Source organism: Palaemon carinicauda, chromosome 1 (assembly GCF_036898095.1).
Source record: "Palaemon carinicauda isolate YSFRI2023 chromosome 1, ASM3689809v2, whole genome shotgun sequence".
Taxonomy (NCBI): domain Eukaryota; kingdom Metazoa; phylum Arthropoda; class Malacostraca; order Decapoda; family Palaemonidae; genus Palaemon; species Palaemon carinicauda.
The window spans coordinates 187,401,766-187,414,290 of NC_090725.1; the positions used below are offsets into that span (position 1 = coordinate 187,401,766).

Genomic DNA, 12,525 nt, shown 5'->3' on the forward strand with positions numbered 1-12,525 from the left:
TCCCTTAACCCCCATGGACGTACCGGTACGTCCTTGCAAAAAACTGCTATTTGCATTTTTTTTTTTTTGCATATTTTTTATAACTGTATGAGAAACTTCAGGCATTTTCCAAAAGAATGAGACCAGACCTCTCTGTGAGGAAAATTAAGGCTGTCAGTAAAACCTAAAAAAAAAAATATTGTGAAATGTGCTTGAAAACAGAAAATGCCTGGGGTTAAGGGTGGGAAAGTTCCAAATAGCATTGGGGGTAAAAGGGATAAAGTCAACCCCACGTTAAACAATTAAATTAATTATGAAATAAGGGACAAACTGAAGGAATACTGAATCTAATTATAAATCAATTAGGTAAAGTATTACACTACTTCTTGGAATGGTAATTAACACAGATCCAACCCTGTTAAGAAAGATATGCATGAAAGCTAACAATATCGATCGAGCTGGTGACCAATCATATAAATAATCAAATAACAAACACGCCATAACTCAACAGTTGGAGTTTATTTAAGCATGTTTAATATGATTTAACTGACTTAAAAAACCTAAAATCAGGGATTTAATGCTGCTGTTCTTATAGTCCAACATGAGACTAATCGTGTCTGTGTATAGCACATGAATAGACACGAATGGTGGTCGAAGGTTTGTTGTGGTGTCGGTACGATGGCAGTCAACTGAGAGGATGGTTCCTTTCTATGACATCACTCAAAGCAGACAAATTTTAGCTACTGATTTGCTGTGGCAAGTTCAAATGAGCCTGAATCTGTGGGTCTTCCTTATGCACACAATATACTGGCTTAGAAATAAATAATCTTTTGTTATATAAGTCGTATTAAATTCCGTTCTAATCTTAGCACTTTAACTCCAAAAATATATTATTACATCTACATTCCCCTGACTAATAGATATTTTTCAGTAATAAAGGAGATACATACATACTCATTACAGCGTAGTAACAAAGAGATAAAATCAATCCTAAATGTATGAATATAGTATTAAGAATGGACCTATAACCCTTAATAGTTAAAATGTGCAGCTTCTTTTCATACAAAAGGAAATGTAAAAATTTAACAATGCTTTGTACAGTAGCCCTAGCTATAGATATGTTTTTTACTTGCACCATCAATAAGGATTACTTTGACTTTAATACAACTTATTAGCAGTTTGTTTCTTGAAACCTTAGATAAGACAATCTAGAGGGCCTCAAAAACCCTTTGTCTCTGAGAATAAGGTGGACCGTCTCCATGAAGTTTAATGTAGCATGTAAAGGTTTGGATGTACAACTCTTGAAAAAAATCCAACTACAGAGGTCACAGATCTGTAAACTCCTTGCTTTGTGGGTAGAAAAATGAACCACCAGTCTCATCCAGTGATTCATAGATGTACATAATATGCTTATTGCCTGTCGATTCATATGGAACAAGGTTGGGAAGCGTACTGATCAAGATTTAACTAGTCCAGTAACATGGCACACATTTTCCATACTATAGACCTAGAACTGGTGAACAAAACACCTCAATCTTCTTACTTACAGATGTTGCATATATGTCTCCATTTGGTCGTGACAATCAATAATCAATCTCTGACCTTACTTCAGAATGAAGTGTCTATTCGTTTTGATGAATTCTGCTTAACTGATCTGCTAAGATTTTTGCTGATCCTCCTGGTGCAAACCAAGGAGAACTATCCCACCAAAAATTTTTGAACTCTGTAGCAATTTGCTATCCAGAACGGTGATTCCGACCTAGTTCCCTTGTTTCTGATTATAAGTTAATGCCACTATGTTGCCTCAAAACACCATATGCAGTTTCCTAGTACTAGTGACCCCTGAGCCTAAAGGGCTTTGAACATACCTAAAAAATCCAATCAACTGATATGAAGCCATGTTCATTTCCCTGACAGATGGAGAGAATCTAATTTTGCTCCCAACCCCTCTTGTGAAATCAGTGAACAGAGGAAGATCTAAAGTCTTTACTTCCAAAAATAAACTTCCTCGGATAATTACAGTGCATATAGAAAAGGTAAAAGAAATGTTTTCCATCATCCTGTTGTCTTATATTCATAAATTGTTTATTGGATTTATATCACATCGAAGAAAAAGATTTGGATTATTACGATAAAGATCTCCAATTAGGAGTTTTGTTTGTCATGGTGTTAATAATGTGGTTTAAAGAATGGTAAATTTAACCAATAACATATGAACATAATATTCCCTTTGTCTTGTTAGGTTTCTCTGTCTTTAACCTTAGGTTCTCCTTATCTCAAAACAATTCTGTTATACTGATGCAAGGTGTTGGTAAGGGATGCTGTTCTTGAAATATTTTACTTTTCCTTGTTTCCCATCTCACTGGGCTATTTTCCTTGTTGGAGCCCCTGGGCTTATAGCATCCTGCTTTTCCAACTAGGGTTGTAGCTTAGCAAGTACAGTGGAACCTTGGTACTCGAACAACTCACAACTCCAACAAATCAGTATTCGACCAAAAAATTTGAGTTAAAAATGTCTCCTAATTCAAACAAATTTTAGGAACTCGACCAACTAAGTCAACTCGAACCGGTCCAAACAGCATCCCCCGCCAATTCCCGCCGTCAGTTTGAGCCAGCCTGCCATCGAAGGAAGACTCATGCATTCCCTTGTGTTTTAGATTGTGCTAATCTCAATTTTTGTGCTTTTTATATTAACTCTGGGCATTCATAATGCAGCCATAGAATGCCAGAAGTGAAAAAAAAAGAGAAGAGGAAGACAGTGAGAACAACTATTGAATTAAAAAAGGAAATAATTGCTAAATTTGAAAATGGCGTTTTTGTTTCGGATCTTGCTCCGCAGTATAGCATTCCAAACTTAACAATTTCAATTTTCCTCAAGAACAAAGAAGTGATAAAGGCAGCTAATGTTGCAAAAGATTTGACTTTGATAACGAAGCAGAGGTCGCAGGTAATGGAAGAAATGGAAAAGCTGCTACTAATATTCATCAAGGAAAAGGAGTTAGCCGTTGATAGCATTAAGGAAGCTTTTATTTGCGAAAAAGCCTTACAAATTTGCGGTGACCTAGAAAAGAAAATGCCAAGTACAAGTGCCGAAAGTGAAACATTTAGGTTCAAAGCCAGCAGAGGTTGGTTTGAAAAATTAAAAACAGAACTGGCATACATTTTGTAACAAGACATGGAGAGGCAGCAAGTTCGAATAAAGCTGCAGCTGAAAGCTTTGTTGAAGAATTTAATGCTTATATAAAGGAAGAACAGTTTCTTCCTCAACAGGTTTTCATTTGTGACGAGACGGGTTATTCTGGAAAAAAATGTCGGCCAGTACATACATTACAAAGAGGAAAAATCACTGCCGGGGCACAAGCCTATGAAGTATAGGCTTACTCTTTTGTTGTGTGCAATTGTTAGTGGTAACTGTAAAATAAAACCTTTGCTCAACTATCATTCAGACAACCCCCGGGTCTTTAAAAAGAACAACATATTGAAAAGTAAATTGACTTATTTGGTGGCAAACACAAAGGCGTGGGTGACCAGACAGTTTATCAATGAGTGGGTGCACAAAGTGTTTGCCCCCAATGTGAAGAAATATCTTACAGTAAAAAATTTACCAATAAAATGCCTGTTAATCATGGACATTGCTTCTGCTCACCCCAGGTTTAGAGGATGACTAAGTTGATGAATTCAGTTTTATCAAAGTTAAATTCCTGTCGCCGAATACGATGCTGATTCTTCAGCCCAAGGACCAACAGGTCCTTTTGAATTTTAAAAAACTGCACATCAAACCCCTTTTCCAAAAGTGTTTCGAAGTGACTAATGACACAGCTAACACTTCGAGAATTCTGGAAAGAACACTTCAGTATTTTGAGCTGTGTGAATCTCATTGACAGTGCATGGAGTGCTGTAACATACTATACGTTAAATTTTATATAGAGAAAACTGGGGCCAGAATGTGTACCGAAGAAAGAATTTGAGGGGTTTCAGTCTGAATCAGGCTCTCCAGTCAAAGAAAGTGCTGTCACTGATGAGATTTTGACCATGGGGAAAACTTTGGGACTTGCGGTCGAAAAAGAGGACATTGATGAACTTGTGGAAGGACACTCCACCAAGTTAACAACCGAAGAGTTGTTGCATCTGCAACAACAGCAGCAGAAGGCGATGGTAGAAGACCTTTCATCAGAAGAGGATGAAGGGAGGGTCTGAGTGCCTTAATCAATGAAATGTGTACACAATGGGGTGAACTGCAGCTTTTTGTTGAGATATATCACCCGGATACACCAATGGCAAATAATTCCGTGAACATTTTTAATGTGTGTGTTATGTCCCACTTCAGGAGAAGAGCTCAACAAAGAAAAAAAAACGGCTTACAATGGAAAGGTTTTTAATTACAGAAAAACGACAGGCAACTGCAGAGATTGAGTCACAAGAGCAAAAGAGGCAGAGAAGGGAAAAAACTGAAGGCATGTTAACCACTGCTTTCATGGAAGGGCACTCCCCTTCAAAGCAGTAACCCTCACCCTTCCTTCCTCTACCTCCATTCCCATATGCCATCACACCACAGTTACAAAGGTAAGCAAATGATACAAAAAGGGTTTAAATTTACTTCATTGCGTATTTAGTTTTAGTACAGGTATTTAGTTTTAATAGTTTATATATATGTTTTTACATATTAGTACAATATTTAGTTTTAGAATGTGAACATTTATCTGGTGCTTGGGAACGAATTAATCTAGTTTACATTATGTCTTATGGGAAAAATGGTTTCGGTTTCCAAACAAATTGGTTCTCGACCACAAATCCTGAACAAATTATGTTCGAGAACCGAGGTATTACTGTAATAATAATAATAATAATAATTATAATAAAAGATGATCGTCCCATAAACTCTGTAGTTGAAATGGATTCTGCATTACTGGATAGTGATTGTATTTAGATTACATATCCCATTCTGATTTCACCAGAGATGACATCGTAACACACTTATCTTTAGGCGACTCATCGGCACAAATTTCTCTGAGGAAGCCATGGTGTCACATTCAAAATGAAGCTAACTTGTCTTTAATTTCCTCAAAAAAGTCAATACTCTTTTCCGATGGTAAAACCTGATAAGGAAATGTTCCTATTATCACCCCCCAAATATAGAATCTTTTGAGTTGGGATCAAATAATAATTCTCCAAACTGACTGAGGTTCCCAAATTTTGCAGTGACCTGAGAACCCAAATTTGTTGAACCTGAATCTCTTGTAATGAAGTGTTCACAAGTAGCCAGTTATTCAAGTATTAAACAACTTTCATGCCCAGAAACCTTATCCAATTGGAAAAAGGAGCCATTGTCCTTGTGAAGACTTGTGGAACCATCCTCCAACCAAAGCACAGGCATTTTAATTGGTAAACTTGCAAATTACTTAAGAACCAAAGGAATTTCCTTGAATGTACATGAATAGGGATGTACAAGTAAGCATCTGTAAAGTCTATTGAAAACATCCAATCTCCCTTCTTCACTGCCTCTAGTACAGTACTACGGAGGGTGTTTCCATCAATTACATGGTTAGACCTGTAAACTTGTCAAGATTTGAGACATCTAAAACTGGTCTCCAACCTCACAAAGCTACGGAAACTTGGAATAACCTGTTGTAAAAAAAAAAAAAAAAAACAGGAGATGAGTTCACAACCTCTTCTTTAGCATTTTCCTCTCTAAGTTTACTTTAGCATTTTCCTCTATAAGTTTGCTTTAGCATTTTCCTCAAAATGTTGGCCATAGCATTTTCTCTATAAGTTGGCTAATCTATAACTTCAAAACTACTGAACTGGATAGTTATCTTGGGAACAGTATTAGTAACTTGGACAAGGAAGGATTGGAGAAGAGAGGTATTCGGTAGCCTTCCTTGCCCACAGCCAGCACCTATGGATCTAGATAGAGGTTTTCCCTAATCTAATAAAAGTGCAACAGGCTTCCTCCTACAAAGAAAACTTGTAAAAGACTATTATAGCAATCTCCTATAAGGTTTGCAAGTCCTGTTGGAATTTCAGCCAGTACATCTTATGGAGCAGAATCCTTATGGCCTACCACTGTTACAAAACGTAGTTCTTGGAGTTGATTAATCTAGAAATTAAACACTAGATTGCGAGTAGAAACAGGGGTCCTCCTAGAAAACGACCTCCCAGTATCTCTTTGTACCTTGGCATCCACTTATGCAATCACCCAATTGATCCTATTGATATCCAACAAAGGATCCAAATTAAAGAAAAATAAGGAAACAGATAGAATACTGTGCCTGTGTACCGTTAATTTCATCAACTGTTCCAGTTCTCCTTAAGACATTCTCTAATTTAAAGGGCAAAAGGTTTGCATATTCGAAGGAACAAATAGTATACACAGGATTCTGATTAGGAATATTATACAGTATGCTGTACAATATTACTGTTTTTTAAGGATAAAATTCCTATTGCCATGATGATTGTTAATACTTTAAGTACTTTAACCATATCCCGAGTTATGTTATGAAAAAGAAATACTCTTTGAATACCTTTCTGCCTTCTATTTGGTAAAAAAGGGATTTTGACGAAGGAAAAATCTATTTCTGGGCGAGAGACCCGTGCCGCCCAGTGAAATGCTCCTTTAACATCATTTCTAAGGTAAAAACTGCTATGAATTTACCAGAGAAAAATTTGTATAGGAATGCTAGGTTGAACCCAGCTCGCTCACCTTAATAAGGTGTCGGTATACTACTGGGGCGTTGAATAAATCACAACCAGAGGCCTCGCACCATTTAGATATCTCCTGTCAACATCCCCGAACAGCGAGGTGCCGTTCAACATCCTACTACTACTAGCAATCCCACGCCAGTGACGTCACTCCTTATAGCACCCCAGATTGGGGCCCAAGCAGGGAGGGACGGGTGGGTTCACTGGGCGGCACGGGTCTCTCGCTCAGAAATAGATTTTTCCTTCGTCAAAATCCCTTTTCTGGGCTCCGACCCGTGCCGCCCAGTGAAATCGTACCAGAGAATGGGGACCCAATATGGCTAACTACCTGAAGAGGGAATAACACAAAATAACAGAGCTGATGAGTTTAATATAAAAAAAGAGGGATGTGGAAACCCGTAAAAATAGATCAACATGTATATGACAGTGATAAATAGACATGGTAAACAATCAAAAATGAAACCCGTAGGTAGAATTCAACAGATATGAATAGAGGAAATCCAGCTTGGTAATCAAAAATGCAAAATAAAATCAGCTCGGGGATTAAGAACAAGTGTAATGAAAACAATTCGTGAAATTGAACAATGGAATAATAAAATAATACACCATAAGGGTATATAGTAACAAAACAGGTAGGAACAACAGGTAAGCTAGGCAGGAGGGAAAGAGGACAGAGCAAGACGTTGTGATTAGGACTCAGTACCTTCAGGAGGAACTATATTCCCTGCAGCTACTGTGGCAAATCTAAGAGCTTCTAAAGGTTTTAGGTAGTGGCACTTGAAAACTTTAGGGGACTTCCAACCCGTATATTTTGAGAGCTCATAAAGTTCATATGGTGGAAAAAATTAATTGAGGTAGCCACAGCTCTAATATCACGGACAAGTGGAAATGATGCAGGATTAGCTTGGTAAAAATATTATTTATACAGTACTGTGTAGCATTATATATACAGGCAGGCCTTACCATTTGTGGGTTTGCTATTCCAGAATTTGACTTTGTGGGAAGGCCTTGGAATTCCATTATCCAATATTTAAGGAAAATGTTCACAATTATATTACACCAAATACAAAATAAGCCTTGATAGAAAAGAAGCCATTATATTATTACACAAGGGCATGAAAATTCCATTAATTATATCAGTCTCAACTTACTCTCCTTTTGTTATAAAATTTAGTATACCATGATATATTTGGTCTTTTCAGTTAAAGCGCATTCACACTTTTATAGCACAGAGTACTCTAGTTACATAAGAGAGGAGAGCAAGTTCAGACTGCTACTATTATAAAAGTGAATTTTCACGCACTTAGCTTAATAATGACTTTTTTCTAATTAATGTTTATCTAAATGTGAAATCTTTCCAGTACTTGGTGTTATATACTGTACAGACGCTCCCCAAGATACGAACATCCGTGTTACAAACATCCGGATATACGAACACAAATTGACGGAAGTCCAAACATGTTCGTAAACATCAGTAGATTTCATCGCAAGTTTAAATTTTGAAATTAGCGCCACTCCCGACTTGTATTGACTAAATGTTGATTTTGTTATTACCAATGTTCTACTTAATTTTTCTTAGGACTTCCAAATAAATTAAATGAATGCCATTTATATAATGTTTTTCTCTATGTCGCCGCCTAAAACGGAAACCTTCCATCATAATAAACAAACGAAGGCATTAAACGTGCATGATGAAAGTGATAAATAATGATATTAAAAGCTTTTAGTAAATATGTTATTACAAATATTATTTACCGTATCTATATAAAATCCTACATACGTAGCAAAGTAGGAAAACTATTTTTTTTTTTGGGGGGGGGGCGCGTTTAATCATCAATAACAAACTGCCGCTAATGACAGAATGATAATTTACGATAATTCTAAACTGTTACTAAAGATGATTGTCCATTCCATATCCAAAATACTTTTCCTAACTTCAGTTATAAGTCAACTTGTACCCCCCTCAATTATGAAACCATCTAAAATAAAAAGTATGAGAAGAAGCAAGTACTAGCCCGATCTTTAAAGAGAGAGAGAGAGAGAGAGAGAGAGAGAGAGAGAGAGAGAGAGAGAGAGAGAGAGAGAGAGAGAGTGAGTGTGTGTGTTGTTTTAAATGTAATAAACAAAAAAATTGATAGGTTATAACACATTGGTGCTTATGTAATATCAACTAAATAGACGGTTTGAATAAGTTAAGAAATGGTATAAACGATAATTTGTTAGTGTATTCGTACGCTCTCAACAGCGGCAGCTAGACGTCAGCTGATCTGATCACAGCCAAAAGTAAAACAAAAAGAAGTCAACAATACTCGATTTTTAAAACACACCCGAAATTTAAAAACAAAAGTACACGCTTTCTTAATGTGCAATTAACTATTTAAAGAGTAGCAATTTTCTAGAATAAAATGATGTTTCCCAAAAAATAGTGGTTTGCTGATGAAATCGGATGCCGTATTTTTAGCTACGATTGAAATGGATGTAGACTCGGCATAAAGTAAAACAAAAAGATGTCAACAATACTCGATTTTTAAAACACACCCGAAATTTAAAAACAAAAGTACACGCTTTCTTAATGTGCAATTAACTATTTAAAGAGCAGCAATTTTCTAGAATAAAATGATGTTTCCCAAAAAATAGTGGTTTGCTGATGAAATCGGATGCCGTATTTTTAGCTACGATTGAAATGGATGTAGACTCGGCATAATTTTTTCGTTTCGTATTTAATTGACACTAAGAAAACTAATTTTAGTTTCTTCATCTATATGTAAGTATTGTATAACGAGAGAGAGAGAGAGAGAGAGAGAGAGAGAGAGAGAGAGAGAGAGAGAGAGAATGAATCAGCTGTTGTAATAGAATGCCGTGTTTTTGTTTCATGAGACTAACAACAACATACTGTACTGAACTTTACAGTATTATACAGACTACTGTAATATGATAAAGTAATATATTTGTAATAACCTATTTTATATGAAATGGGGCTATTTGTTGACTTCTACGGCTGAAAATCGTAGACATCTGAGTTAGGTTGCGCATACCCTACACCAAAATTTAACACTAACGACTTACGAACAATCCGCATTACGAACACTCTCGGTCCCTATTGTGTTCGTTAGTTGGGGACTGTCTGTATATGAATACTACAGTACTTTATTACTTTTTTCTCAAAGTTAAGATACAAATGTTTTTAGTTATATAAGTAAATGTGGTCTAGGAGTGTCATAATGGATGCATAAATTATTCATAGTACTTCAGTATTTGCTGGTATCTCTGGTTTCCTAGCTTCTGTAAACAGTAAGATCTGATTGTACTTGCTAAACAATAACCCCACTAAAAGTAAAAATGACAAGTGTAGAAAATTCTATTGTTGACTGGTAGCAAACCACCATGCAGTAAGAGTTCTGAAAGTAAGTATTTAGACTAGATATTACGTAATGGCAATACTGTACAGTATATCATACAGCATCCGAATACAATAGGTACATGTAATTCCCAATTTATGTACCTCTCTATGTACAATTGGTTGCTATAAAAGTATTCCAGCTAATTACTAGCCATTTCTGACTGAGTCATGGAAGTGAACAAAAATACATAAATACCTGTGAATTCCTTTTGCCACTGTTCATGTAATGGATGTTTTCGTCCTTGAGTGAATTCAGTACTCCATGATTCTGCCAAATTATTTTCCTTTGATGTGTTGGAGGATATAAATTCATTTGTCCAATCTTTATTTATATCACCCTTTGAGTTTTCACCCAGCTTCTTTATAAATTTCATGAACTGAAAAAATGGAATTTTAATATAAAAATCTGTTATTTCTTTTATTACATGATATAGCATTCATATTACTTTGTCCTTGAACCAAACTTAACAGCGATGTTACCCCAAAAAACTATATATTTCCCATTCTTTCCTTCAATCGACATCAATGACCCTTGATGTCCAGAAGCCAGAAAATCTAAAATCAATCAATCAATGAATCAATCTTCCCTTCAAGGTGAATAAAGGTAACTTAAGGCAAAGCTTAGCCTGATCTGCTCTCATCAGTTTTAAAGTCATAACTAATATTGTATCATTTTTTAGTTATTAGTTAGTGGGTAAGATGGTAGGTACTGTATGTATAGAAATATCAGGCGAGTATAGATATAGAAAATTTTATTGATAAAATTCCACTTATTTCTATACTCCCCTGATGTTCATATCGCAAACTCACACATTCTGACGGATGAGGATCATTGAGGAAAGATATAAGAATATTAAAGTCATAAAAAATACTTATACACCAGACTCACCTCTTAGTCTAGTGCTCAGTCCCAAACCATTACAACTAAGGTTATAACTTTACACTCCAGATTGTGTTTCTAAATAAGTAATCAAATTCATCCATTAATAAAACTAATGAAAACTCAGCTTTTATTAAACCAAATCCCCAAGGCACTGAAATCCAAGTAATCTTGATAACAGAAGCAGAATTCTTCAAGATACTGTTTAGCAAATACTGACTGGCATGCCCTAAATAGCAGTAAAATTCTTTTCAAAGCAATATTCTTACAAAATTTCAGAGATGTAACTGCACTTTTAATATCATACACTCAAACATTACTTTTTGGGCTCAAGCCATGTCGTCCTGATGGAAGGTTCCTATTGGTAGCTTTCTAAGGGGTATTTGGCTACAGTGATATTCCCAGAGAATTGACCTTTAGGTCTCCAGAATTCTAACTCCTGGCGCGAATATCCTTAAAATTTCTCCTAAGGATATCGCATAATATAAGGGGACGTATATCTTGATACGACACAGTAATCTTCACCCCGAATAGCGTTTTCGTTTCGAGGGGGTTAGAGTGGCGAAAACAGAAGGGGAGCCGTTATCAAGGTTACCCTTCCTCCCGTACTATTACGAGTATCCAAGATGGCGCTTATTCCTATTTTTGTAGCGAATTCGCACGGTGGTTTTCCCTGTTGCTCTAACGTTTGTGATCGATTATCTGAGGATTAATCATGCAATCTCCAGCTCCTTCTGCCTTTGGAAAGTTGAGCATTTATTCTTTACAGTGTATAATTTTTAGCTCCTGCTTCACAGAGAAATTAGAGTAATTTTATGTGTTCGGAGCTTGGTCGATCACCGGAGGCACCATGGGCGCTGTCGTTCATGAAGCATGTGTTATTTAGTTAGCAGAACGACATTCCCGGTTGTAATAGCACTAATAAATTATAAAGCTATTTAGGCACAATTATACTGGTAAAAATATATATATTCATGCATATATTTCCTCTTCCTTATGTCGATCGTATACGTTAGAGTTTCGGCGATTTAGGTAACCAAAATCTCGCCCCCTTCGGTATAAATTCATACTTGATACCAGTTTACCCTCGTGTATCGTTTTATCAATTCAACGGGAGATAGATATCTCCTAGAATTATTTATACAACTCGATACTCGTCTCCTGTGGAGATTTAAGAGTAATCCTTCCTTCCCTCTGAGTGCCGCCATAGGCGACAACCCTATCTTGGTCTCGCCATAGAGTGGTCATTCCGGCTTGACTAGGCTATTGTTTTCTGTCTCCCACGCTTGCCGTCGAGTATCCCGGCTTTGGTTTTCGACAAAACCTCAGAGTATTCAGTCTTTCTGCCGGCGGCCGAGCAGCAGAGCGAGTAGTCACTCCCCTGCCGGCTTACAGCTGCCGGCATAGGAGGCTATGCCTCCCTAGGCCGCACCTGAAGTGGTAGTATGATGCGGCCACCTTCTCCCCTGCGGTCTAGAAGACTAGTCCTGTTTCGGTAGACCCTAGGCAGAAGAATAGATATTCTTCTGCCACCTAGGATGGCCCCGATACTGAAACGAAGTTTCTC

General features: G+C 36.7%; 1 protein-coding gene across 6 annotated transcripts in view; it reads right to left on the reverse strand.

Moving 5' to 3' along the window:
• LOC137653138 (peroxisomal targeting signal 1 receptor-like) overlaps nt 1-12,525 on the reverse strand; it is a 472,440-nt gene that overhangs the window by 290,325 nt on the left and 169,590 nt on the right. For all 6 annotated transcript variants that reach the window (XR_011046415.1, XM_068386531.1, XM_068386528.1 and 3 more), the window contains exon 7: nt 10,275-10,455. Coding sequence is in view for 5 of the 6 variants with exons in the window: in XM_068386531.1 (XP_068242632.1) it covers nt 10,275-10,455 (181 nt within the window). In the remaining variant the exon portion in view is untranslated. The remainder of the gene's footprint in view (nt 1-10,274; nt 10,456-12,525) is intronic.